The sequence below is a fragment of the Pollachius pollachius genome, assembly GCF_949987615.1.
Source record: "Pollachius pollachius genome assembly, chromosome: 8".
NCBI classification, from domain to species: Eukaryota; Metazoa; Chordata; class Actinopteri; order Gadiformes; family Gadidae; genus Pollachius; species Pollachius pollachius.
The window spans coordinates 26016528-26043543 of record NC_136941.1 but is presented as its reverse complement, the minus strand read 5'-3'; the positions used below and the strand labels follow the sequence as shown (position 1 = coordinate 26043543).

The 27016-nt window shown below is 48.8% G+C and overlaps 2 protein-coding genes across 5 annotated transcripts; one reads left to right on the top strand and one right to left on the bottom strand.

Annotated features, from left to right (window-relative positions):
• Window positions 1–5892: 5892 nt before the first annotated feature.
• On the bottom strand, window positions 5893–11908 carry bin2b (bridging integrator 2b). Of its 4 annotated transcripts, none has more exons than XM_079741490.1 (13): window positions 11695–11908; window positions 10850–10930; window positions 9999–10053; window positions 9481–9575; window positions 9286–9381; window positions 9050–9157; window positions 8783–8868; window positions 8433–8508; window positions 8213–8295; window positions 7199–7763; window positions 6845–7141; window positions 6503–6605; window positions 5893–6328 (listed from the first exon to the last, which is right to left on the bottom strand). In XM_079741490.1, coding segments are annotated over exons 1-13 (1743 nt in total). In that variant the 5' UTR covers window positions 11791–11908; the 3' UTR covers window positions 5893–6326. The 4 variants fall into 4 exon arrangements, with proteins under 4 accessions (XP_079597616.1, XP_079597617.1, XP_079597618.1 ...); XM_079741491.1 differs by having other exon boundaries at window positions 6845–7000; window positions 7064–7763; window positions 11695–11907; XM_079741492.1 differs by having other exon boundaries at window positions 6845–7120; window positions 7214–7763; window positions 11695–11907.
• Window positions 11909–13170: 1262 nt separating this feature from the next.
• On the top strand, window positions 13171–25308 carry txnrd3 (thioredoxin reductase 3). The gene is made up of 16 exons (XM_079740932.1): window positions 13171–13589; window positions 13914–13974; window positions 14347–14456; window positions 14693–14800; window positions 16111–16183; window positions 16277–16396; window positions 16612–16754; window positions 16953–17068; window positions 17451–17676; window positions 18492–18584; window positions 19126–19202; window positions 21290–21446; window positions 21704–21811; window positions 22543–22638; window positions 23976–24110; window positions 24238–25308. Exons 1-16 carry the CDS (start codon window positions 13473–13475, stop codon window positions 24298–24300), a joined length of 1803 nt encoding a protein of 600 aa, XP_079597058.1. The 5' UTR covers window positions 13171–13472; the 3' UTR covers window positions 24301–25308.
• The last annotated feature ends 1708 nt before the right edge of the window (window positions 25309–27016 follow it).

The following is a 27016-nucleotide window of genomic DNA, read 5'->3' as shown; positions in this document are numbered from 1 at the left end:
TCCAAGTGCTACTGCTATAAAAGGAATAGACGCTAAAGCTAAAAACTTATCACAACGCACAGACCAACACAAGTGTGTCGTTCAGCTATAATTCCGACAGTTTGTTGGTGGTCACGTCAGTCATAAACTGAAACATACAAAAATCCCAGGGTGAATTCTCCAAACATGACAGGACCGTGTCACACCGACAAGCGGTCGCAGAGGTGAAACACAGATGGGGTGGCACCGGCCAAAGACAGTCAATGCTCCACAATAAGGTTTAACTGCAGCGTGCATTACTGTCGGTTTTACTCCGGTTCCCTCCGTAACGGAAAGGACGGTCCAATCTGTCCGTAGAGGGAAAGTCCACCACCACGAGGTTTATGCAGCACAGTAACAAGGGGTCGCTACCAATCCGCTAAACCGTTAGAGCTACCTGATTACCTGCCGGTCCTTGGACTATGTCATGTGTCTATGTGTGTGCACCAATCACTTAAGATACACACATTCACCCCCAAAGTGCTGTTGCCCTGGCGACATAACAACGGTCTAAATTGGGGATCACTGACCACCTCAGGCCTCAGGGAAGCAGCAGCCCTTACCACTGCCACCATGAGGTTTCTTGCCATTGTGGATCTTGGCAGATTTTGGAGGGTGGGATTCTTCCCAGCAGTTGCCCGGGCAAAACTTCATGGGGTTGAAATCTCCCCTTTGGGTGGTGGTGCTCCTGCCTGCCATGGTACATAGTGGAATCATCCTAAAAAACCCTGTGGACCACTCCTTGGGTGCTACCTGCTCGGTAAGGGATGGGCTCTTGAACATCATGTTGCAGCAGGTTGAGGGGGTATTTCCCAACCTATCCTAGCTTTGGTCTCCTCGTGTGCATTACTATAAGGGTCAATGTGTTATGATTTTGGGATTTTTTGCTGGCCTCTAGTGGCTACTATGTCTTTGTGTTTCATGTGCGGCAAGTTCTCCAAAGGCTTCTGAGGAATCATCTGTATGTCAAGCCTCAGAATTGTGAGTTCCATGTTCCTGAGGTGTCCTTCTTGGGATACATCCTGAGAAAGGGTGAGGTGCAGATGGACCCAAAGAAGACCCAGGCAGTGCGGGAATGGGCCACTCCCAAGACTGTTAAGGAGGTACAACGCTTTTTAGGGTTTGCAAACTTCTATCGTAAGTTCATAAGGGGCTTCAGCTCTGTGGTAGCGCCCCTTTCCGCTCTTACCAAGAAAGATGGGGGCCCATTTCGGTGGGATCTCCAGGCAGAGAAGGCCCTCGAGGAACTTAAGCAGCGGTTCTCTTCGGCACCCATACTGGTCCTCCCTGACCCATCACAGCCTTTTATTGTTGAGGTTGATGCTTCCAACATTGGGGTTGGGGCTATTCTTTCTCAGCGCTCCTCTGGAAGATTGCATCCCTGTGCCTTTTTCTCACATCGTCTAAGTCCTACAGAGTCCAGGTACGATGTAGGGGATCGGGAGCTTCTGGCTGTGAAGATGGCTCTTGAAGAGTGAAGACACTGGCTGGAGGGGGCTACACATCCTTTTCTGGTGTGGACTGATCACAGAAATTTGGAGTACCTGCAGCAGGCTAAACGTCTGAATCCTCGTCAAGCTCGCTGGGCCATGTTTTTCAGCCGTTTTGAATTCACCCTCTCGTACCGACCGGGCTCCAAGAACGGCAAGCCTGATGCCCTGTCAAGGCAGTTCTCTACCGACAATCAAGAGGATGAACTGAGGCCGGTCATTCCAAGGTCCAGAATTGTGGCGCCTGTTCGGTGGGGCATCGAATCCACCGTTAGACAGGCACAACGACAGGAGCCAGACCCCGGGACTGGTCCAGCAAGACACCTGTTTGTTCCCCGACGAGTGCGGGCCCAGGTCCTCGAGTGGGGACATTCTTCCGGCACACCCAGGGATCCAAAGAACGTTGGAGTTTCTGAAAAGAAGATTCTGGTGGCCCGAGATGGAGAAGGAGACTAGGGCTTTCGTGATGGCCTGTTCAGTATGCACCCGCAGCAAGAATCCTCGCCTGCGCCCCAAGGATTGCTGCACCCTCTCCCCATCCCGAAGCGCCCCTGGTCACACCTGTCTGCGGACTTCATCACCGGTCTGCCTGAGCCTGAAGTTAACACTGTTATTCTTGTGGTGGTCGACAGGTTTTCCAAGGCCTGTCGATTCATTCCGTTAAGCAAATTACCTTCTGCTTTAGAGACTGCCAAACTAATGTTTGATCACGTGTTCCGAGTGTTTGGGCTTCCTCAGGACATCGTGACAGACCGTGGACCCTAGTTTTCCTCTCGGGTTTGGCGGGGCGTTCTTCAAACTACTCGGGGCCACAGCCAGCCTCTCATCTGGCTATCATCCCCAATCCAACGGGCAGACGGAGAGAGCCAATCAGGAACTCGAGGCTACCCTGAGAAGCCTGGCCATGGACAACCCATCCACATGGAGTTCCTGGCTGCCGTGGGCGGAGAATGCCCATAACACCCTCCAGTCCTCTGCAACAAAGATGTCTCCGTTCCAGTGCCAGTTTGACTTCTAGCCGCCTCTGTTCCCTGAACAAGAGGAGGAGGTGGGTGTGCCATCAGTGAACCACTTCATGAGACGCTGCAGGAGGACGTGGAGGAAGACCCGTCAGGCGCTTCTGCGAACATCCAAGGCAGCCCAGGTCCAGGCCAACCGGCGACGGAGGCCAGCCCCGAGCTTCCTTCCAGGCCAAAGGGTTTGGCTGTCCTCCAGGGATCTCCCTCTGCAGGTGGAGTCCCGCAAGCTTGCGCCTCGATACGTGGGCCCTTTTAAGGTCGTCCACAGGGTCAACCCAGTCACCTCCAAGCTTCAGTTACCTCGCTCCCTAAGAATAAACCCCACCTTCCATGTTTCCCTTTTGCGGCCGTTGCTTTCATCACCTCATACCCCTGCTCCCAAAGACCCCCCTCCCCCTCGAGTCATCAACGGTGAACAAGTTTTTACTATGCACCGGTTGCTGGACTCTCGCCTAGTGTGAGGTGGAGTTCAGTACCTGGTGGACTGGGAGGGCTATGGTCCGGAGGAACGGTCTTGGGTCAAGGCGAGGGACATTCTTGACAAGAACTTTATTCAGGAGTACCACCGTCAACATCCTGACCGTCCAGGGGACGTCAGGAGACGTCCCTAGAGAAGGGGGTACTGTTATGATTTTGGGATTTTTTGCTGGCCTCTAGTGGCTACTATGACTTTGTGCTTCATGCTTCTGTTTGGGTTCGGCCATCTTGGGTTTGCCACCTGAGGTTAATCTGTTGATTACCATGTGTCCAATTAAGTGTGGGTACTTAAAGGGGACATATCATACCACCAGGTGTGAGTGTGATTAGCCATTACAAGCAGGTTTGAAAATGTGCGGCATTGTGACATCACAGGTGGGCGTGTCCATCTAGATGTGTGCTGGATAGATCAGTCTACCAGCCTACCCAGTAGACTAGCAAACACTGCTCATCTATCCGTCACACATCTAGGTGGACACGCCCACCTGTGATGTCACAATGCTGCACATTTTGAAAACGGCTTGTAATGGCTGATCACACTCACACCTGGTGGTATGATATGTCCCCTTTAAACCTTGATTTCAGTTCCTGCTGTGCTGAGTTTTTGTCCAAACGCCCATAGTAAGCTTATGCTAAGAACTTTACTCTGTTTATTGTATATTCGCCTTTTTGAGTTTTTTGAGAACTAGAATATCATTTTGGATTTTGGAATGTACCTTGTTTTTACCTTTTTGTCTGGAACTCCTGAGTTTTTGGAACGTGTTATTAAAACTTTTCATTGGAGACTACCTCTGCATCTGAGTCCGGTTCAAGCCCTGTTCCAGCGTAACACAATGTCTTGGTGGCAAATATGTGGGGATGGCTGGGGCGCCATTGTTGTGTACGGTTAAGGTTCAAGCTGCGCCTTCTGCAACCGGTCCGGTGCGCCCTTCGCACATTACCTGAGCCATCAGTGTGGTGGTCCACCAGGTTCAGTTGGCCCTCTGACCACTTTGTAAAGGACTGGTCAACCTTGACAGCGATGATCCTGCTCCTCCCTGTGTATTGTGGTGTTGCTGGCGGCAGTCTGCTGCCCCTTCTTGATTCTTCTGGGCCAGATTTTATGGCACCGGAAGCGGTTCCTGATGCTGCCGGACCCACTCGTCCGAGAATCTGGTTGTTTCTTCTGAAGAATCTGGTCCCAAGAGAAAGTCCACCAGGAGCCGGGGTTGTACCTCAAACATGAGGGCATAAGGGGAATAGCCAGTAGAGCGATGTGTCGAGGTGCTGTATGCCTACATCAGCTGGGAGATGTAGTTTGGATACATCGGCTTCTTATCAGGGGAAAGATATCAGTGCAGGTCGTTCAGTGTCCTATCAGATCTCTCACATTGCCAATTTCCCTCTGGATGATATGACGTGGTCCTGGACTTCTCAATCTTATATAGCTGCCAGATCGGTCAGCACAGTGAAATCAGTGCAGCGTAATCAAATGCTGCTAGTTGGGCTACCCATTATGTTCTTTGGTACCTTGGTTGAGGGTCTGAAGGTGGCAAAGGGGGTTGTTGTATACTGTGCACTTAGTGCCAAGAAAATATTGTATTAATACTATATATTAATATATATTGCCCACTTCACCCATGTGCTCATGTATGCGTCACCTTGGTTTGATCCAGTATTGCATTGCACCCCCTTTCTCAGTCACACTTAACTAGTTGCCCTGCTCAATGTTTGCTTGCCAGTTTCCCATGCTAAACTACAAGAACAAGAGAACACTGGGGTGACAAGGGTATCAGGAAATCAGAACATCTGACATCAATGAGAAAGGGAATTCATCTGAAATTAGTTTAGAAACATAAGCTGTTTGTTTGAACCCACACTATCAGCTAACCTTGCTCAGGCCACAAAGGTCGGGTCTGCTTGTCCACACTGCCCTGGCAGATGACTGTGGGAGACAGAAGAGGGAGACTTTCATATTTATATATATTGCCCACACCATGCTGCCAGAGCCTTGTCCCTCTCATCGGTCCTCATTCTCAAGCTGTCCGCAGCGTTCGACACTGAACCACCAGATCCTCCTCGCCGCTCTTGCCGAACTCGACATCGCTAACTCTGCTCAAATCCTTGTTCACATCTTACTTGACGAATTGCACCTATTAGGTCACATGGAATGGCTCCTTCTCCAAACCCTGCATGCTCGACACTGGTGTTCCTCAAGGCTGTGTACTGGGACCCCTTCTGTTCTCCCTATATACCAGATCCCTGGGCTCTGTAATCACATCCCACAGTCCCACACTCCTATCACTGCCACGCTGATGACACTAAACTATTCCTCTCTTTGCCCTCGTTTAACAACATCCTGATTGCAACATGCACTTCAGACATCAGCACTTGAACGACTGCCCATCACCTGAAGCATAACCTCAACAAGACTGAGCTTCTCCTTATGCCAGGGAAAGATTGCCCTCACATGGACTGGACAATCAGCTATGCTGCACCGCAAACATCGACGCCATCTTGTTGTATACGGGGAATGGGTTAACCTAGAGATTGTTAGTGCTTTGCACTTGGTTCTATGAACATCCTCACTGTACCGACAGCGATATTGAGTCACCTGACAAATGTACTTATTGGAAGTTGCTAAGGATAAAAGCATACGTTTAGGAGCACCACAGTGCTCGAATTGTTCTTTAAAAAGCGACTCTGTGATGGAAGTAAACATAGAACACACAGCTTTCCCCTTCCCTTTAAGGTCCAGTGAGTATAATTTAGCAGCACCTAGCAGTGAGGTTGCTGATTGCAAGATACTGAACACCCTCCCTCTCCCACCACCTCTTTGCAGTGGGCATTAGATGTTAAGCTGATTCAAGAGAGATTGTAAAAGATATTCATGCTATGTACTAAGGTGATAAACATTGTTTTCCCAGCCTAATTGGGCTTTACTTTATTAAGAAACGTTAGGAAAAGACACCTGGAGTATAAAAACAGCTTACTTACATTCACAGCATTAAGGTTAGCATTAATCGACACACGCACACAAAACATTTGTTCATGTTTAAGACCGTAAGCAAATATAGAAAGAATCTTCTGAAACGTGACACTATGGTCCGACCAGCATCAGCGGCTCAGCATGGGAGGAGCCCAGGAGGTACGTGTTCCTCTCTGGTCCAAACACGTGGCTCCACTCTGCCCTGTTTGCGTGTGAATCCCAGTGCTCCATGGGAGAAGGATGGGGTCGTAGTGTTGCCTCATCGAGAGCCTTGGCCAACAAACTCCTCTGACAGACCCCAGACTGGGCCGCTACGTCCCAGCATCCAGCTCTCTGACCTCCTTAAGCACGCCTTCCTGCTTGACAAAACACAAACGACACCAGAGAGACGGATCAGCAACAGGGCAGAAGACCAAACACACGCTGTGAGTGATATGGAGGTGGCGCTTTGTGTATTTCCTATCCATGATAGTTTTTAGATGAACAAAGTTCTAATGTTGTTATCAATGTTTGTAGAGCGCTGTAATTACAGAGTGCATCTGGAGCGTTGGCAGTTGGCCCGGCCACATCCTCCTGCAGCTGCGCAAGCGCGCCTTCTCCTCCTGAACTCGCCTGACTCGCTGCTGCCCCCCCCTGGTGGAGATCAACAAGTGCGTCAACCAAGATACTGAATTGGGAGACAATTTTATCCAACACAAATTTAACAATATTAAAATATCAAATGGAAATAAAACATCATTTAATCATCATTTAATTTAAAGTATAATAACCGGATCTTAGAGTGCTACTGCTTCTAAGAAATAGGTTTCCCCAAACAAATCCTTACTTTTATATTCTCATTAATATTGATATTACTCCATACTTAATCTTACCTTGCAAAGGGAGTCTGAGGGCTGGGGAGAGTCCTTTTCTGATACTTCCTTCTCTGCCTCCACCTCTTGCTTCTCAGCCTCCACCTTCTCAGCCTCCACCTTCTCAGCCTCCACCTCTTGCTTCTCAGCCTCCACCTCCACCTTCTCAGCCTCCACCTCTTGCTTCTCAGCCTCCACCTCTTGCTTCTCAGCCTCCACCTCTTGCTTCTCTGCCTCCACCTCTTGCTTCTCTGCCTCCACCTCTTGCTTCTCTGCCTCCACCTTCTCAGCCTCCACCTCCTGCTTCTCAGCCTCCACCTCCACCTTCTCAGCCTCCACCTCCTGCTTCTCAGCCTCCACCTTCTCAGCCTCCACCTTCTCAGCCTCCACCTTCTCAGCCTCCACCTTCTCAGCCTCCACCTTGCCGCGGGAGACTGACCGTCGATCTGCGGCCCCAAAGGAGGTGCGGGGAGTAGGAACGGGGGGGGCCTTGGACTTGGCCTCTCTCACAGGCTGGAGGGGAGGGGCCACATCCTGCCCCGCCCCTTCTGCCGTGGGTCCACCCACCCCGGAGTCATCCGATTGGCTGGAGCCGAGTTCCGGCAGATCCGCCTCTGCCGCGGTACGGTCCGGGCTCCGCCTCTCCGAGCCAGTCTCCCCGTCGCACGCCGACCGGCGCTTGGGCGTGTCCGAGCACTCGGAGCCGAGGTCGTCCAGCTCGGAGGCGGAGGAGGAGGTGGAGGTGGAGGAGGGGTCTTTGGAGGCGGAGCCGGCGGCGTTGTCCAAGGTGAGGGGTTCCTGCGAGGGCGTGAGTGTGTCGGGGGGCGGGGCCTCCGGGCCGGTGGGGCGCTGGGAGACGTGGTCGCTGGGGAAGGCCGTGTTGCAGGGGATGGGGTTGGAAATGACCACGGACTTCCTCTTCTTGGACTTGGAGCTGGAGCTGTTGGGGGGGGGGGGGGGGAGGAGCAGGGCGGTGAGTAGCCCCCACCAGAATCAATCACATGCCACGCGTGATGATAGCATTTACATTCCTCAGAAAACTATTCAAAATAATAATAATAATAATAAAAAAATTGGAAAAAATGAAGAGGAAGTATGGTGGCAGATTTAAAGGGTTACGCCTCGGTATTAGTTTGAAATGACTCAATTTCAGCCCAATTCAAAGTGGGGGTTTTAACTTCATATGGTCCTGGCCCTTACAGTGAGCACACACTGGGATGCAAGTCCGGTGTGGCTCATTTGCTCAGCATTTCTAGAAGGTGATTATCATATCAGGATTATGATTCAGGGTTCATTTGATCGTGATATCAAATTAGGAACACATCATTTTTGGAGTAGGACTTTCCCTCATTATCCACACATCGGAGACTATTATTAGAGGGCACTCACCTGTTCAGGCCCTTGATGATGAAGGCTTTCCCCGAATACTGAGTCTCCAGTTTCTTCATCACGTTGTACAGCTCATGGTTCAACTGGAATTCAAGAGTAGAGGGTTTAATCAAGTATAGAGGGTTTAATCAAGTATAGAGGGTTAACGGCCTGTGTACACATAAAAGAACATTCAAATACATGCCTTTCTTCTCAATATGAACAAGCTGTGTATATTTACCAGACTCATTTCCTTATAGAAGACATCCCGGAGGTTCGATATATTCTGGAAGACGGTTACGTAGCAACCTATTCGGCTACAAGACAGAGTAGAATCATGGAATCAAAAGAAGTTCACAATGTTCACAAGCACAATGTTGCGTCTGATAACATGCTCATCGTGTATATAGACCTAATGAGGAGTCATTTAATTTTGCAGATGATCTGCTCTTTGAAGGAACGTAAGCAGTAGTTATCTCTAGAGGATCAGATGAAAATATATTGTTCAGTAGTATTAGAGAAGTTCAAAAAACAGCTCAATATGTGCTACTGAAGAAGCATGTGTATGTGTACACGGCTGCTCCGCCATACCTCTGATAGAGAAGAGGCAGCTCCTCTCTCAGCTCTTTGTTTAGTTCCTCAAAAACGTTCTGTGCTTTGTTGAACTCGTCCTCCGCCTGCACAGTAAGACAAAGTTAAGACACAGCTCAGAGACGCCCGTTCAGAGATGCCTGTTCAGAGACGCCCGGTCAGAGACGCCCGGTCAGAACCACAGCAACAAAAAGGCCACTTAGCCTGGGCTGAGTGTGCGGGCTGGCAGGGTTAGTTTCCCCTGTGCTTCAGGGCCCTTTCCGGTACCTTGGCCATCTTGCCGTCGTCCTTCTTCTTGGCGGCCTGCAACGCCTCCAGGTGGTGACGCGCCGAGTCGTAATCCACCAGCTTGCGTCCGCGCTTTCCCACTCGTTCCTGAAGAGACCAAGAAACAATTATTAGAAATGATTAGAAATTCAATTATGAGTATTTTAATATTTGATTTGAATCTTTTACAAAAAGGAACAAGGAATCCCAGAAGTCCAAAATACGTCTTTGTTCACCTTGACCTCGGGGAATTGCGAGGTGTAGTTCTCCATAGTGCGCACAATCTGATCCGACATCTTCTCCTCGTAGTCGTTCCACATCAAGTCCTCTTTCTACACAGTACCACATTTTAGTCACCTCATTTAGCTCAAAGCAAACAAGGACACACTATTGATCAAGTTCTGCGTCTGTAGATGGACAGAAAGCCGTACTTCAACGATGTCAGAGAGGTCTTCTCCGCCGTTCCAATCAGACTCATAGACATCCTTCAGCGTCTGGGAGAGACGTTTAGATGACTCGTGTACTGCTACAAAACAGAAGCAACACAAGACATTTTCAAGCCCTCCTAAACTTGTTAAGTGCACCACTTGCGGTAAGAGTCAGCTCTAAATCACAGCCGTGTTGGCAAAAACAGCCCGGTGACGTCTTCATGGATCATGGCTGGGCTTGTGGCCACTAATGACACGCTCCACGGCCTTTTATCACTGCCTCCACTCCGAAGCATTCTTCCAAAAGGTGCTTGTTCTCCTCCATGGTCATGAGATTAGGGTTAGATCGATTTACTAAAGATACCATCTGAAACACAATCCCCAACTCACTTCCCTTTTTCATCCAGCCTCTGACTTGGCATTGAGAGGTTTCGCCGAAATGTGGACACCAGAACAAAGCATCTTAGTCAGCATATATTATAATAAACTAGAGGCCAGAAGACAAGACGCTGCAGTCCTACCTTTCACAGCTGTGAAGTAAGCGCGGACATCTTTGGTTAATCTGACTCCGTCCGCCTGTGTGCAGAACAAACAAAACATGATAGGATGGGACCGCTGATCGAATCAGGTTTATCGTCATATTCAACCCATCCCAATAATCCGGTCTGCCAATGAGCTAGGATCAAGGTGGATGGTTTGAGACTGCGTTTGATTCTTATCTGTAGTTCTTTATTGTTTTCACTTCTCTGTAATGATATTCAGGCTTCAAGCCACTGAAAATAAGCGGAGCTATGATGGATTTGCTCCAACACGTCTTTCTGGGACAGCCCTGAAGTAAGTCACCATAAAGGCATTAGCTTGTGTATGAAAGCACCGCAATGTTGTTGTTCTTGTGGTTGTGGTGAGGTGTCACTTCCTGAAGATCTAGATATATGTTTAGATGTCCTGAGAAGAGAGCAAACACCTTGCTTCCTGTGCCCTGGTCTTTCACTCTAAAACCATCTGAACCAGCATGAATAGGAGTAGTTAACTCAAAGAAGTCCATTCATAGTTTGGCTGTAAGTCAGCATAGCAACCCACTTAAGCTGATTTATAGAGCCCAGAGAAATCTAATGTGTGGCTGTTCTCAACTTTAGCTGGACGATTTTCCTTCACCACAAAGGGTATTAAAATGGAAAAACTATTTTCTGCTGACTTAGATAAGGGTAAATCAGACCCAAACTCACAGAGAGTAACACGGTATAGCTCACAAGCATACATTCAAGCCAGCATTAGTACTAGCGCACATGGGCCTGTGAGTAGGGGCCATGGCTTGCGTCATAAGGTGCGAGCGGAGACTATCTAAGATGGAGGTAGCCGGCGGCTCATTCACCTGCTGCTTGCTGAGGTTCTGGGAGCACTGCTCAAACTGCTCATCCTTTGTCTCCATCGTTTTCCCTAGTTTCTGGAGGACCTTTAAAAAACAAGGTGGAGCAAAACAAACAATGAAGTGAACATGACAATGTGTAGGCCTGCTGGCACATTAGACTTGAACTGCGACACACCTTATGTATTAAGGCATATGAGGCAGCTCATTCCACTCAGTTCAACGGGCCACTGAGTGCTGAGCCGCTGTTCTGGTGACTTGAGTAAACTAGGAGTTAACTACGAAGTAGATTCGCAGCGGCCAAGTCGTTACAGCAAAGGAGGGGAAGTAGACCTCGTCTCAGGAAGTAACAGCTTTGTTTCCACCAACAGAGTCACATTTTGATAGCGCTGTACACCATTAGATGAGGGGGGGAAAGAGTACAGCAACGAACATACAGCTCTGCATTACTGCTCCACATCAAACACGTACACTTTCACACTGCCGCAACTTAAGGGAAAAACGATCTTGCTTTTATAGCCATAGCTCAATTAATCCAGGAACAAATATTAAAGATAAGCCGCTGCCCTAATAAACTACGACAGCATGCAGTTACCGTGCTTCATATGGATTATTTTACATGTGCTGTTACGGAGGGTTAGAGTTTATTGATCTCTCTTTACTTGATATCGATCAAATTTGATGATTTGAACGAGTTTGGGCCACTTTGTCCCCTCTCATCGAGATGTCTGAACCCGAACCCATTCTGTCCGCTCAAGTCGCGTTTTCAATAACGATAACCCCAGGACGGAGCTGCTATGAAGTAGATGGGTACGAAGTAGACGGCTTAATACGGGACTTTAGTCGCTTACCTTCTCTTGAGCTCGGCTCAGGGACTTCTGGACCCGTTTGGCCAGGATCCCGGCTCCAGCCTGGAGGTTCTGACCCGTCTTCTGGTTGTCTGCCATCGTGATCTTCTCTCAAACTCCAAGCAACTTGTGAAACTTGCCCACTCGTAAGGTCTGCGATGTGCGTGTGTCACAGCAGGGAGGAGGAGGACCGCGCTGAACACGGTGTCATCAAGCCACGCACCCGCACTGAGCCTCACCTAGACCCCCCCCCGGGGCGTTTTGTTCCGAGACGCGCCCCAAAGTGGGGCTGACGTCATCATCGTCATCATCATCATCGTCATCATCATCATCATCATCATCACCACCACCGGTGAATTCTTCTCGAGTTGGAACTTGCTGGGGTTGTTGAGCGATTGTTGTTGATTCAGCTGTTTCTTTTGGTTCGGATTTAGGATTCGGGGTTGGATTTAGAATTGATCGAAAAAAAAAACAGTTGGGTTTGTCTTCTTGGGTTATTGCCATTCGGTTTCTCAATAGATCAGCCCTAACGTCATGTGTTCATAAAGGGAACAGAAAGACTTAAGAGAAACCAATGCGCATATTACTCCACGACGCCCCCTGCTGTGAGCCTCTAGTGAATGAATTATGAATGAGTGTAAAGTTATTTAACAATTAAACAGCTCTATGCATATTTGACATTTGGTTTATTTTTTACTAACCACCAGGCCTATTATTTAGCAATTGAGGGACACTTTTATTCGAAGTGATTACAATTGTCATTAGGGCGTTGGGATGGACCTGAAAACCTTTCGGTTGGCAATACCCATTTACTAGTCTTCCCTTTGTATTCCTCTGTTTCTTCCTTACCACTGACATTTGTGTTATGTTTTTATGAGATCGCCTTAAAATGCCCCAAAATGTTGATCAATGATACATACACTAGCGAAACAGGACAGCGCCTCGACTGCCTGCAGAACCCCTTGGTGCCAGCAGAGGTCGCCGCCTCGCACCATTTCCCTCCAATATCTGGAGTCATTTTTTTGAACTACCAACTGTCATGGTTCCTCGTCTTTAAGAGCACTTAATTATCACGATGGTAAAATACCCTTTAGTTATAATTCCATAGAATGGGCAGACAATATTTGGGAATAAAAATATGTCTTTCCCACAGTGAGTTCACAACAGAAAAATAACTAATGGACGAGAGAGAGGGAGAGAGAGAGACAGACAGACAGACAGACAGACAGACAGACAGACAGACAGACAGACAGACAGGCAGAGGAGGAGGATATTATTTTTATTTGAAACTTGAAATACTATAAACAATCCACGCAAACTCGTTACAGAGGGAACGGTCCACTGTGTAATCGACTCGAGTAAAAAAGGTGGTAGAGGTTATACAACGTAGGCGCGGTCATCCTCCGATTGGCGGGGTTATCAACAGGTGGGCGGGGTTAGTCCACAGCGGAGGCGGAAACGCGGGCACGTGATGATCCACAAATCGAGCGCTCTCAGAGGAAAGACGTATAACACGCTGCGATTCCCGCGGTGCGGAGACCAGTCTTCTTCCGTGTGGCCGCGCCGAGCGCACCGTTAGCAACTGCAAGCTACGCGCACTCCCCGGGCAACACCCGAACGACAATCGACCGCGTTCTTTTCCGCCACGGAGGGCAGAGTTGTCGTGACCAGGGAGAAGCTCTCGCGGTAGTAACTCGTCCGCTGAAGCTCCCCGGGGGTAAGTTCTCGCGTTAGCAGTCCCAGTGCCGAAGCGCTCAGGAGGCAGACGGAGCAGAGTAGAAATGCCTCCCGTCGGGAAGGACGCGGGGAAGACCGAACTCCAAACCCGAATACAGGAGCTCATCGAGGCCAACCAGGTGGTGGTGTTCAGCAAGAGCTACTGTCCGTACTGCGTGAAGGTGAGCCCGGGTGGAGGGGAGGCTGTTTTTTTACTGGGTTTCTGGTCGCTCCTCTCCCAGAAGGGCTGGGGCTACCATGCTGGGTCTTACTGGTCTTATTACTGGGCGGTACTTCACGGGCCTACTGTCACAGAGACAATAAAGTAACTGACACCTGACTCCGTGTGCAGCCCGGCTGGGGAACTGAACTTTCTATTTCCTGATTGCGGGTCTTAAATTCACCAGAGAGCCGGGTTCTGTACCCTGTCCTGCCGGGGAAAGGTCACATGAAGTTAGGAGATAACGTGTTCACGTTCCGGTAATAAAGCATGACTCTCTCCACAGGTCAAAGACTTGTTCAAAGGCCTGGACGTGAAGTGCAATGTGGTGGAGCTGGACCTCGTTGGTGAGAAAGGGTGGAATGGGTCTCAAAGGGCTGAGAAACTGCTTACATAGGCCATCGCAATTAATACTAGATGTCAGCTTTAGTGACGGAATAGAGTAAAGCCTGCCTTCACATTAAAGATCCTACAAACATGAGTTACCCTTTGACTTTATGCGAGGGCAACATGCTGAGTCCTCTTCTCTTAAATAACCGGCTCACACCCCTCATCAGCTTCTGATGGTAGGTTTTTACCTTCATTTTTGGTGAGGACGAACTCAACTTGTGTCCCACTAATGGGGCACCATTCGGAGACCTTTGGCTATCGTACCGGTGTGCTGTTCTGCTCCTTCATGGACGTCCTGTCACTCACGCTGTCTGTCCCCTCGGATGCAGAGGAAGGCACCAACTACCAGGAGCTGCTGGGGGAGATGACGGGGCAGAAGACGGTGCCCAACGTCTTCATCAACAAGACTCACGTAGGAGGCTGGGACAAGACCAAGCAGGTAGGAGCGGCCGTGTCTCCGCATAATCAGAAGCTCGTCCGGACGGCCGGGAAGAGGGTGGCTGGAAGTGGCATTCTGAGCGCCATTCCGAAGCCCTCCCTCGTTGGCGTAAAGGCCGTCTGAAGCGCCCCCTTTGATCAAATGAATGAAACGGAGCGTCGTAGCGCTGGCAGGCTGCCTCACGGAGGCGGTGTGTGCAGACAGGTAACCCTGGTGCCCTCACCCCCCCCCCCCAGGCCCACACCGACGGCCTGCTGCAGCAGCTGCTCAACCCCGATGCAGAAACCTACGAGTACGACCTCATTGTCATCGGAGGGGGCTCCGGCGGCCTGGCCTGCTCCAAGGTGTGTTTTAACATGACGCTGTTTTAACATGACGCTGTTTTAACATGACGCTGTTTTAACATGACGCTGTTTTAACATGACGCTGTTTTAACATGACACACTGTGTTTTAACATGACACACTGTGTTTTAACATGACACACTGTGTTTTAACATGACGCTGTTTTAACATGACGCTGTTTTAACATGACGCTGTTTTAACATGACGCTGTTTTAACATGACGCTGTTTTAACATGACACACTGTGTTTTAACATGACACACTGTGTTTTAACATGACACACTGTGTTTTAACATGACGCTGTTTTAACATGACGCTGTTTTAACATGATGCTGTTTTAACATGACACACTGTGTTTTAACATGACGCTGTTTTAACATGACGCTGTTTTAACATGACACACTGTGTGTTTTAACATGACACACTGTCTGTTTTAACATGACGCTGTTTTAACATGACACACTGTGTGTTTTAACATGACGCTGTTTTAACATGACACACTGTGTGTTTTAACATGACGCTGTTTTAACATGACACACTGTGTTTTAACATGACACACTGTATTTTAACATGACGCTGTTTTAACATGACACACTGTGTTTTAACATGACGCTGTTTTAACATGACACACTGTGTTTTAACATGACACACTGTGTTTTAACATGACGCTGTTTTAACATGACACACTGTGTTTTAACATGACGCTGTTTTAACATGACACACTGTGTTTTAACATGACGCTGTTTTAACATGACACACTGTGTGTTTTAAAATGACGCTGTTTTAACATGACACACTGTGTGTTTTAACATGACGCTGTTTTAACATGACACACTGTGTTTTAACATGACGCTGTTTTAACATGACGCTGTTTTAACATGACACACTGTGTTTTAACATGACGCTGTTTTAACATGACGCTGTTTTAACATGACACACTGTGTGTTTTAACATGACGCTGTTTTAACATGACACACTGTGTGTTTTAGCGTGACCCTGTGTGTGTGTGTGTTTTAACGTGGACCACGGTGTGTGTGTGTTTTAACGTGGACCACGGTGTGTGTGTGTTTTAACGTGGACCACGGTGTGTGTGTTTTAACGTGACACTGTGTTTTAACGTGACCCTGTGTGTGTGTGTGTGTGTGTGTGTGTGTTTTAACGTGGACCACGGTGTGTGTGTTTTAACGTGGACCACGGTGTGTGTGTTTTAACGTGGACCACGGTGTGTGTGTTTTAACGTGGACCACGGTGTGTGTGTGACCACGGTGTGTGTGTGTGTTTTTAACGTGACCCACGGTGTGTCTCCTAACAGGAAGCAGCCACTCTGGGGAAGAAAGTGATGGTGCTGGACTACGTGGTGCCCACCCCCAAAGGGACCACCTGGGGTGAGAGCGCCCCCCCCCCCCCTGCGCTGCACTCTGCATCCCGCCCTGCGTGGAGGGCACCCCCGTTTTAACCGCTCTGTGTTTGGGGCGCAGGTCTCGGGGGTACGTGTGTCAACGTGGGCTGCATCCCCAAGAAGCTGATGCACCAGACGGCGCTGCTCGGCACGGCCATGCAGGACGCCCGCAAGTATGGCTGGGAGTTTGACGAGCGCGGTGAGTGGCAGAGCCAGAGACGCCCCCGCCTGCCGTGTGGTTAAACCACGACGTAGCAACGAGGGCTTCTGTTTGTCTTGTGCAAGGCTGATTTTTGAAATGGTTCAATAAGAGAACATGCTTGTGACACTAAATGGGGAAAGAGGAGACGGCCGTTGATGCAGGCGGCTTGTGACAGGGTAATAATCACCCGTACCCCCCCCCCTCTCGCCCAGTGAAACACAACTGGGAGACCATGAAGGACGCCATCAACAACTACATCGGCTCGCTCAACTGGGGCTACCGGGTGGCCCTCAGGGACAAGAATGTTAACTATGTCAACGCCTACGCAGAGTTTGTCGAGCCGCACAAAATAAAGGTACCAGCCCAGTTGGTTTCACCCCGCGTAAACCTTAAACCAACATTTCACAGGAATGGGCGTCCGTGGGTGTGGCCAGAGGCACGCGGTCCCCGGCTGCTTTGTTGTGTTTTGAGACTCACAAATTGCATTTTTTTTTTATTTTTTGTCCGTGGGTGCGTGCCTGACGGTTTCCCTGTGTGTTTAACCGTCTGCCAGGCCAAGACAAAGCGTGGGAAGGAGACCATTCACACGGCGGCCCGCTTCGTGCTGGCCACCGGCGAGAGGCCGCGCTACCTGGGCATACCCGGAGACAAGGAGTACTGCATCACCAGGTACGGCCTCAGCCCTCCGTCCCCTCCGTCCCCCCGGGTAGCCGATCACAGCTCTGGCGTCGCGCTGTGCACCTGCGGGCCAATCAGGGGCGGTTCTGTCTACACAGCGCTATCTGGGGCTGTGTTGGCCATTACCCTGCTCAGTCGGCAAACAAAACGAAAAAGACAAAGGGGTTATCTTCAATGCTCATGTGTTTCGCCCAGTTGGCTTTATCTGAGGGTTATAACTTCCCAATTTTCCCATCAGTCACGGCTTGTTTTTTATCATTGCTCAATGCCTTCCTCGGAGACGCCCTTTCAAACCAGTGTCTTGGTTGGGCCTCCAGGATCTGAGGCAGATGGTTGATTTGTGATGCTAAGACGGCGCCTCCTCTCCCCTCAGTGACGACCTGTTCTCCCTGCCCTACTGCCCGGGGAAGACCCTGCTCATAGGGGCGTCCTACGTGGCGCTGGAGTGCGCCGGCTTCCTGGCCGGGCTGGGCCTCGACGTCACAGTCATGGTCCGCTCCATCCTGCTGCGTGGCTTCGACCAGGACATGGCCAACCGCGCCGGAGAGCATATGGAGCAGCACGGCGTCAAGTTCCTCCGCAAATACGTGCCTGTCAAGGTGCGCATCCGTGTGTCGTCCGTAGGCTAATAGTGGGGAGCGCACACGCAACCTTTGGGGGATTTGTCTTCCTTGCAGGAGAGTTCATACAATTCTGGTTTTCAAGCGTATTTCTGTAAATGGATCGCGTCGGCGTAGCAACCTTGACATCCCTTTTAGCCTGGTGTGCAGATGGGAGCAACATGCACTTCCGGAAGCGGGTCAATCATTGCTTGGTCCAGTTGGATGGGGCAAACTGTGAGCTGTGTGTTAATGTTGAATCTCTTTTATTGAAGGAAGCTGTGGTGGTGCGCGGTCACACGGGGGCACTTCTTCTGAATGTGTCATGAATGCTTTGTTTGCCCCCATAGAGACACCGTGTCGTTTACCTTTCAACACACATTGTACACTAAAGCACTTTAGTCATGAAGAATGTTACTGTTAATCAAAAGATCCAATCAAAAAATATCACAGATCCAGTCTCGACGGCTCTCAGAACTTTTTTTTTCCAGATAACTGATGCCCTGTTTGATTTCACTCTACCGTCAGGGGGGGCCTTCCTGTCACTTGGGGCGTTAGCTCAGCCACTGTTTCTGTTTTTCTAAGAGACACGATTGAGTCTAGCGCTATTAACCATGCTGTGATAATCGTGATCTGATCTAACCTGATCTGAGCTCGACACCAAACTGAAGTGAGCCTTTCCATCAGGGGTCAGATCGGGCGATTCGGGCCGAGGAAGAAAAGCCTGTCTGCCTTGTCTGGTGGCATTGAACGTTGCGGTTGGGGTGGGACTGACGTGTGTGTGTGTGTGTGTGTGTGTGTGTGTGTGTGTGTAGGTGGAGGAGCTGGAAGCAGGGACTCCAGGAAGGCTCATGGTCACCGCCAAGTCCACGGACGGCACTGAGTTTATAGAGGCAGAGTACAACACGGTATGTCCACCACCCACCCCTCGCTCTCTATAGCTTACCTCGAGGAATCACTGCCTCGTGTGTGAGCTCAGATATTGGTTTTTGAAAGAGGCTCCATCTAGAGGTAAAATAGCGATGATAACATCGGGGTGAAACCCTCCAAATGCAGTTGGTGCAACCGTATGGAAACTGCACACCTAAAGGCTAATATTACAGTAGAAAACTGAACAACACATTTGAATAAAGCCAGCAGTGTCATATCTGGCCGTGCCAAAGGCAGAGCAATTGTAACTTGCTATTGTCAACTCACAGGTTTTCATGCAGTCTGTCATTTTGATCGACACCATGTATTTTGTTGACATGTTAGCAAGACAGGTTACAACGTTTTTCTACAATATTTTTTTTTATCCTTCCATGCAACTTGACCTCTATGTTTGTCCTAATCATAACAAGACTAGTTATGACTCTCTGTAGCAATCTGTCCTGCCATCATGTCAACACAACGCCGCTACACGCATTACTGAATGTGAGGAACTCATCCGAGGAACTTCCTTGATCCCAGGTTCTGATCGCCGTTGGACGAGATGCCTGCACCGACAAGATCGGGCTGGCCCTGGCCGGGGTCAAAGTCAACCCACAGTGAGTGCCTCTGCCTTTTGGTTCCTAAGCTCCGCCCGCTCCTGCTGCAGCGGCGGCCTGTAATGCGTACGCTGGCCCTTTAAGATCTGCACCATCACTATGATTCAGCACTTTCTTCTCCCAGGGCCCCCGGCGGGGGGTGTGTTTGTCATCAGCCTGAAGGGTTTATCGCCTTCACCGGCGGTGTGTGGTTTTTGTTACGTACGGGGAAGTATTTATTTAGAAAAAAATATTTGAAGGCAGTTAATTATGAACAATGGTTGATGATTGATTGATTGTATTGTCACCAACCTCTGTATAAAACATTCAGTCTCCAGTTGTCAACAAAGTTGCAAAGGTGTGTGTGTGTGTGTGTGTGTGTGTGGTGACACATGGTGGTGACATTGCAGTGGTATGTTGGCAGTTATAAATGATGGCAACACTTTCTCGAGGGAGAACTCTATTCTGTGCTTTCTTAACAAATGCGTGTTTGTGCTGGGACGATGCTCTTTATTTTTCATTCATGTTTAGTTCAGTATGGGCTCGGTGCTCCCTGAAGCTCAGTATAGACTGGTCTTGGAGTCATGTGCTCCGGTCTCATGACGATAGCAGTGTTTCCAGGGTGATGAAGGTCAGCCAGCTGGGGGGGACTCCACTGGGTTGAGAGACTATGACCAGCCCTTATAAACCCTTGACCTCAAAGTTTTACATCTTCCTTTGACCCACAAAGCAACATTCGTCTTACACATTGTTGTCTATGGGGTTTGAATGAAAACCTTGGTGGTCCTACTGATCAGTGCGTTCATGGAGAGACCCTTCAGCACAGCCTGTAGGTTTAGAAGTATTGTGCCTGGACCTGCCTTTCTCCAGCTCTCCTTGAGTTCATTCAGACTGACTGAAGTTGCAGGTCATTGAAGACGAAATGGTTTGATGATGCATTTAAGTAAATGATGGGATACTTTTATTTTTGATTGTAGACACATCACTATAATGTTTTGTACCTTTCAGAGACCCGCAGCAATAAAATGCGTGCATGAATATTGGTTATTAGGTAACTTGCTCTGTCCATGTAAATAAAGGCTTGGATGATGCCGTCTAACGACAAGAGGCTAACGTAATTAGGTAGTTAAAAATATATCTCTTCAGTCCTCTACAATTAAGCTCTAGAGGAGAAGCTGTTCTTCAGTCTAGCATGAGACTGCTTCCTCAGTAGAGCCGTTCCTCCTGTAAACAAACGGCTGGCTATTCAGATCAGAGGGCCTGATGGGCTCGCTGTTGGAAGCCTCTCGAAGCACACATCACCACTGGTGTAAGCAACGGCCATTATGGCTTTTTATAACTAGATAGATGGATAACTTTATTAATCCCCCAGAGGGGAAATTCCTTTGTAACAGCCCAGCAGCAGTGGAAAACAAGTACTAATGAAAACAAAAATAGACTCCAAGGTAAATGATAAAGTAAAGACAAACAGGGCAACAAACGGTATAAATTATAACGTGGCTTAGTACCAGTACTTCACAGTATATTACTTGGTACTACTAGTAACTACACTGGATGCTTGCTACCTGGGGGCCGCTGGAGGTAGAGTCTGCGTCAGGCTGGGCCACATCAAGTATTCCACAAAAAAAAGGGGCACAACTGACCCAATCTAAGTTAATGATTGGGCTATAATTAGATCACGTTGGCTATGTAATCGCTGACAACAGGGGACATTTCATAGCGGTTGGTGGAAACCGGGACATTTTAGCGTCCTTTTGGTTTTTGTCGGGACTCAAGACACGCAACTCAAAATTGGGACTGTCCCGGCAAAACCGGGACATCTGGTCACCCTACCACAAGTGATAAAAAAGCGTGGCAAGCGACTCTGTGCGTTTGACAACAGCGCACGGGCCGCAATAACACTAAACTTTGTAAATTAGGGGGCCACAAAATATCATCCCGCGGGCCTCAATTGGCCTCCGGGCCGCGAGTTTGAGACCCCTGATCTAAGGTATCTGAGGACTGTATAAAATGTTTTTTCTCCATCACAAGTTGACCGCGGTGAATTTTGCGAAGGCCTCCCGATTTGACCCAATGGCCGGGCGCTGTTTCCCCTCTCCCGTCCCCAGGAACGGGAAGGTCCCCGTGGACGACGAGGAGCAGACCAACGTGCCTCACATCTACGCCATTGGAGACATCCTGGAGGGCAAGTGGGAGCTGACCCCCGTGGCCATCCAGGCGGGCAAGCTGCTGGCCAGGCGCCTCTACGCCGGGGCCACCCTCAAGGTACACGCAGGCACTTTGAGCGCCACGCACACTTCCGTTCGCATACGTGCACGTGTGTCCAACGTGAACACGCATTCGCATGTGCGCGTACATCGTGCGTTTGTTTGCCTGCGCACAAACCGACTGTACCCACACTTAAGTGCCCTAAATGTAAACGCAATGCTTGCACGTGCACTTCCGACTTCGAGCGTGTGTTCGAACACGTGCACACGTGGTTCTCGTTCTGAAAGTGCCCTGCCTCCCCTCTGTGGTTCCAGTGCGACTACGTCAACGTGCCCACCACGGTGTTCACGCCGCTGGAGTACGGCTGCTGCGGCCGGTCGGAGGAGAAGGCCATCGAGATGTACGGAGAGGAGAACCTGGAGGTGAGCACCTCAGCCAGGAACGCCCCGCCACGCTGAATAATGGAGGCTGGTGTCGGGTTCACGCTGCGCTCCACGGAGCGGCCTTCGGTGACTTGGTAATGAGCAAGGAGGATATCCTTGCTCAGCATGACTGGCGATCCGGTAGAGCTAAGAATGACTTGCACTTTTAACTGAATCACATGCACGGTCTGAGCCTCTTTCCTCTCCCTGTTGAAAAAAACATGGGTTTGATGCAGGTGCTGCTGTTTGATTATATTTCAATTGAATGTTATTTGTATAGCCCACCGGTACAGTCTCAAAGGGCTTGACAGACCATATATTTATGACACCCCCCTGACCCTTGTCCCCCAGAGGGCAAGAAAAAAAACTCATTAGCAAGGAGGAACGCAGAGGGGGGGGGGGGATCCCTCCTCACAGGGATGGTCAATGGGTGCCATAATTGACAGACAGACGGACTCGGTGCTGGCCGTTACCCATAAGGAGATTCCAGGCATCCAGTTGCAGTCATCGCAACACACTAGAACAGACAGCTTAATGAATTAGAAGGGTAGTGCATACTGGTGTAGACTGCTGCTAATTTAGTGTCGTCACGAACAAACACGCATCGATACAATCAGAATTGGAAACATTACCATGATCAGACAGACACGGACACATATCATCCACGCATTTGGTATCATTCCCGAGTTCCGTTTTATGTTTTGTGCTTCAATGCTGTGTCCTGTTTGCAGATCTACCATTCTCTCTTCTGGCCCCTGGAGTTCACCGTGGCCAACAGAGATAACAACAAGTGCTACTCAAAGATCATCTGCAATAAGCTGGACAATGTAAGCTTCCCACTGCACACACCGCTGCCGGTTACCTCCTGACCGTTTGGAGTCTGACGTTGGGACTCGATGCCATTGTTGGAAATTAGAGATGCTCCGATTGATCGAACGCTGATCATGATCGGCCGATATTGGCTAAAATAGCGTGATCGGAGAACCCCTAAAGCTCAGTTCAAAAAAGCCGATAATTTGACGTAAATTACTCGTGCAACTTTTTTTTTAAATTATTTTTTTCAATTCGGAACTTGCCAATGGCAACATGAGTTCTCCCTTCTACAACAATTTGCTACACTGCCAGGATTTCAAGGGGTCACTGTAAAGATGGCAAAGGAGGCTTCCTATCATTCAGGGTCGTTTACGGAGCACTTTCTTGCATAGCTCAGTATGCACACAGGCACATTTCAGTATCGTATATGACTGTCACATTCTGCGGAGGCTTTGAACGCGTTGAGCTACATGTTTGTCACGGGTAATCCAAAGGGAAAACAAAAAAAGAGGCTATTGGAACAGAAACTGGTGCCTGCAGCCTATCCAGATTGTATATCAAAGATATTCCCCATTTCCCTGCCATTCTTTGATCGGCAATCAGATGATTTTGGTGATCGGTGATTGGGCCCAAAAATGCTGATCGGAGCATCTTTACTGGAAATTCTCAGGGCTTTTCTGGATTTTGCAGCAGCGGTCATGTAATTGTTAATGTTTCGCTATGTATTCCTTAAATGAAGTTATTATGTTTGATGGTTACTCCATCATTAACTGTATAATATAGATGGATGCATCTTGAATGCAGATGATTTCTCTGGCAGTGGCAATCTGTATTATTCTGACATTTGTGTTGGACAATACGTTTCCTAGTGGTTCAGGTCAGGATTGTGATATTCGAAACAAGCAACGTGTTTCGAATTCATTCAAATTTCACTTCTTTTTTTTATCATATTGAAATATATTCAAATTTGTTCTGCTCAAATTGAGCGCATTTTAAATCTTTGAATGTCGGTGGTTGGGATGTCATGAAGTCGTGCGGTTGTATGGCTGCCGCTTTGTTTCGGACACCAAATTTCCATGAAAAGTGTGACTACTTTAGCTATAGAACAGAGACACTAAAGAACTGTATTTCCACATGTGTGTAGGCCAAGGCGAAACAGGAGCGATTCGCACGCTAGCCACCATTTATAATATAAAATAATATATTATATTTTATATAAAAAAATATATATATATAAAAAAAAATCCACATTTATATAGTGCTTTCAGCGGTCGAATAGCCTCCATTATTTGACTGTTGGACTGCCGAGCTGCGTTCCCACAGCCCTAGCGACGGTTTACTCTGTGCCTAGGACCGGGTGATCGGGTTCCACTACCTCGGTCCCAACGCCGGGGAGGTGACGCAGGGCTACGGCGTGGCCATCAAGTGTGGCGTCACCAAGGAGCAACTGGACAACACCATCGGCATCCACCCCACCTGCGCTGAGGTGAGGCTTGGAACCGGCGGCCATCCCTACGCCGCTCACCTGGTTTGCGTTATTAAGTTTTCCCTAGGTTTTTGTGACTTGTTCATTTGAATTCTAAAGGTGTGTCTGTGCTTCTTTCCGTTTGAAGATGTTCACCACGCTGGACGTGACCAAGAGTTCCGGGGGCGACATTGCCCAGGCCGGTTGCTGAGGTTAAACCCTGCTAGTTCAGTGCCGCTGCCCTCACCTCTTAAAGCTCTCCTGCACACGGCTTCCCATCAGCCATCTTGGCTAACCACAGGCCACGCCTCCTTCCAGACCGACCGATAGTATCTCCCGCGGGTCGCTCAGGCACTGAGGGGCTGACCGTCCCCACGTGGAGAGCGCTCCACCACGCGGCAGGTAGGATGGTGGTGGTCTGTGTGGCCGAGAGAGGTCAGGAGTGCAGGCCGTCGCTCTGACGCCTACATCGGTGAGGGCAGCCTCCTGAACAGCGGGGTTACTCTGCTTCCTGTCGGCTCCTCCCCGCGGCTCCCCCCCCAGAAGAGTCCCACACACCGTGCGTGGGGCTGGTTTATGAAGTCCTGGCCTGTAACCTCTACGGAGGGGGGCGTGGACCGATGTCCTTCTGAGGGGAACGCGAGGGGGGCCTCATTGTCTTCGTCCAATTAGTGATCGGAATGAACGAATGGTGTCCGTCTCCAGGTTGATTTGTTTTTGTATCCTGAAACGGAGTGCCTGGTTAATTTATCTTGATAAACGTCCAGAAGGCATTTGTTAGTTGCAAATACGCCGTTTTTTAGAACTAGTGTTTGATTTGGCTCTGAACCCATGCAGGGTGCACCTCGACGTCTCGGTCTCACCTGAGACGGTTGAACTTGCTTTTTGTTTTGTTTCTTTTTTTGTTTACGGTCGGCATTCAAATGTTTTCAGGCCTTGGATGTGCTTCATCAGAGCAATTTAAACCATGAAGATGAATCCCAGTGTGTTCTGACCGTCGCCCATCCGATGATGACTTGGTTTGTCCGCCTGTTCACTTCATGCAGGTCTTGGTTTATCTCACTGTATGTCTGAATAATGTCTATGTATCCAATCTTCATTCTTACCCGTGTCCGCTCTTTCCCATTGTTTGGATCGTTTAAACGCCTGAAATACTGCGGTGTTTCACCACTGTAGAGAATTCTCCTTCAAAAAAAAAATAAAAGATGTATGCCCTTGGGCTTGTATTGGTTATTTAATAGATGGCTCGTGTAAGGATGGACAGTGCCAATTTGATTTGACACCAGTCTTCCTCCCTGTTGCATCCACAATAATGGAGGAGAAGGCCGTAGTATCTGAGAGGTTCTTGCTGTTGTGAAACTGTCTGGTAGAGGTCGTCCAACCGCTAAGATCTGTGGTACCTCTAGCGCGTCCGGTTGCAGAACATCGCCATGGAGATACACAGCTCAGATGTGGAAACTTGCCAACCGTGTGTTGTTGGTACAGCTGTGGTCATAGCCTCTTCATGAGGCACCATTCATCTACCTGCGCTCTTATTAAAGGATAAATGGGATGGAGTCTTTTTTTTTTTTTTTTTTACTTGCAGGTACTGTGGATCAAAATGGTTCGGGACAAAAGGGCTGTTTTGCATGGCAGACATCTGGCCGCGTTTCTATTCGGGGAGAGGGCCCTTTCTCAGATGAGCCGTGTTCACCATCAATGGCCTCCTCCGGTGTGAAGCTTTTGTTTGGTTTCCGGGCCTGTCAGGCTCTGATGTATCACGGCATTCACCTGCCTGCCATGACAACTCACGCTGATGAATTTATTATGTGTCCTGTTTTGATGTAGGAAATGTTTAGGCCAAGAACAGAGGGGCTTTAAGTTATAAGAACTTGGAGCATTTAAAAACTAAACTGAAACGGACAAAATCCCAATTCAACCCATTAGAATGTAGGAGCTGGCTCTGATCCCCTCATTATCGTTCTGTCCTTGGGGGAATACCATCACATGTCAAGTGACAAGTCAAGTCATTCTTTGGTCACAATGACTCGCTGGTTTTAACATGCATCTTATCTCTGATCCTTATCTCCAATGACTGTTATACAGTCAATTCATGAAGCAGCCATATTTGTAGTCCCTTAATGGAATAAATCAACCTCGTGTAGGACTTTTAACAGGATGGGAAAAAGTGAGTGAACTTTAACAAGCAGATTTACTTTTCTATGCTTTGTATTTGATTAAAAGGGATATGTTCTAGGAGAAAAAAAAAACTACTGAGATTGAACGGGAACCTACGATTCTAGAGCCATACTATATCTGTCAGGGATTCCTGAGCATTGATTGTTTTAACAAAATTAACTTAAATTTGCCAACATTTTTTTGAAACGTCTTTCTGGGATACAAAGCTGTATTTTAACATCCAACATCTATTCTCCCTAATAGCATAATCTACAATCAAAGATATCTGCCTTGATTCGGAATAAGACAAAATATAATTATTATCTAAATGTAGGTAATGTGTTATTTGCAATGAGCCTTCCCATAACGGTCGAATGATTATGAAACAAACTGTCGCAAAGCTCAAATTCAAGTAGGCCTCATAAAAAAACTGCAAAGCTCCCGACCTCTGACGTGGATGTAGCTGAACGTGAGCCTTCACCGCTTTGTCTGGCTGGTCATTCATAAAGGTCACGTTTACACTGAGACCCAAAGCAGGGTACTAGCTCGCCCGGTCCCGGAGAAGACCCTGAAACAGGCTGGACACGACCCCCACGTACAGCAACCCTCCGTTTGGATCAGCGGCTTCTTTAAAACCTCCGTACCCCGCAGAGAGACGGATCCTGGTGGACCAATCCCCTCCGCCCTCCCGCTGTGCCTCATAGCAGGAGGCGGTATCAGGTCACGTGGAGGGAGGGGATTAAGGAAAACCGGCTCCCTAGTCATGTAGT

Excerpts from the sequence above, each read along its gene's own strand:
- bin2b (XM_079741489.1), bottom strand. The coding sequence starts at position 11,790 with ATGGCAGACAACCAGAAGACGGGTCAGAACCTCCAGGCTGGAGCCGGG. Across the intron at positions 10,931-11,694 it reads TGAGCCGAGCTCAAGAGAAG|GTCCTCCAGAAACTAGGGAA; the intron begins GTAAGCGACTAA and ends TGTTTTTTAAAG. Across the intron at positions 9,576-9,998 it reads TTACTTCACAGCTGTGAAAG|CAGTACACGAGTCATCTAAA; the intron begins GTAGGACTGCAG and ends TCTGTTTTGTAG.
- txnrd3 (XM_079740932.1), top strand. The coding sequence starts at position 13,473 with ATGCCTCCCGTCGGGAAGGACGCGGGGAAGACCGAACTCCAAACCCGA. Across the intron at positions 13,975-14,346 it reads GGTGGAGCTGGACCTCGTTG|AGGAAGGCACCAACTACCAG; the intron begins GTGAGAAAGGGT and ends CCTCGGATGCAG. Across the intron at positions 24,111-24,237 it reads TCCACCCCACCTGCGCTGAG|ATGTTCACCACGCTGGACGT; the intron begins GTGAGGCTTGGA and ends TTCCGTTTGAAG.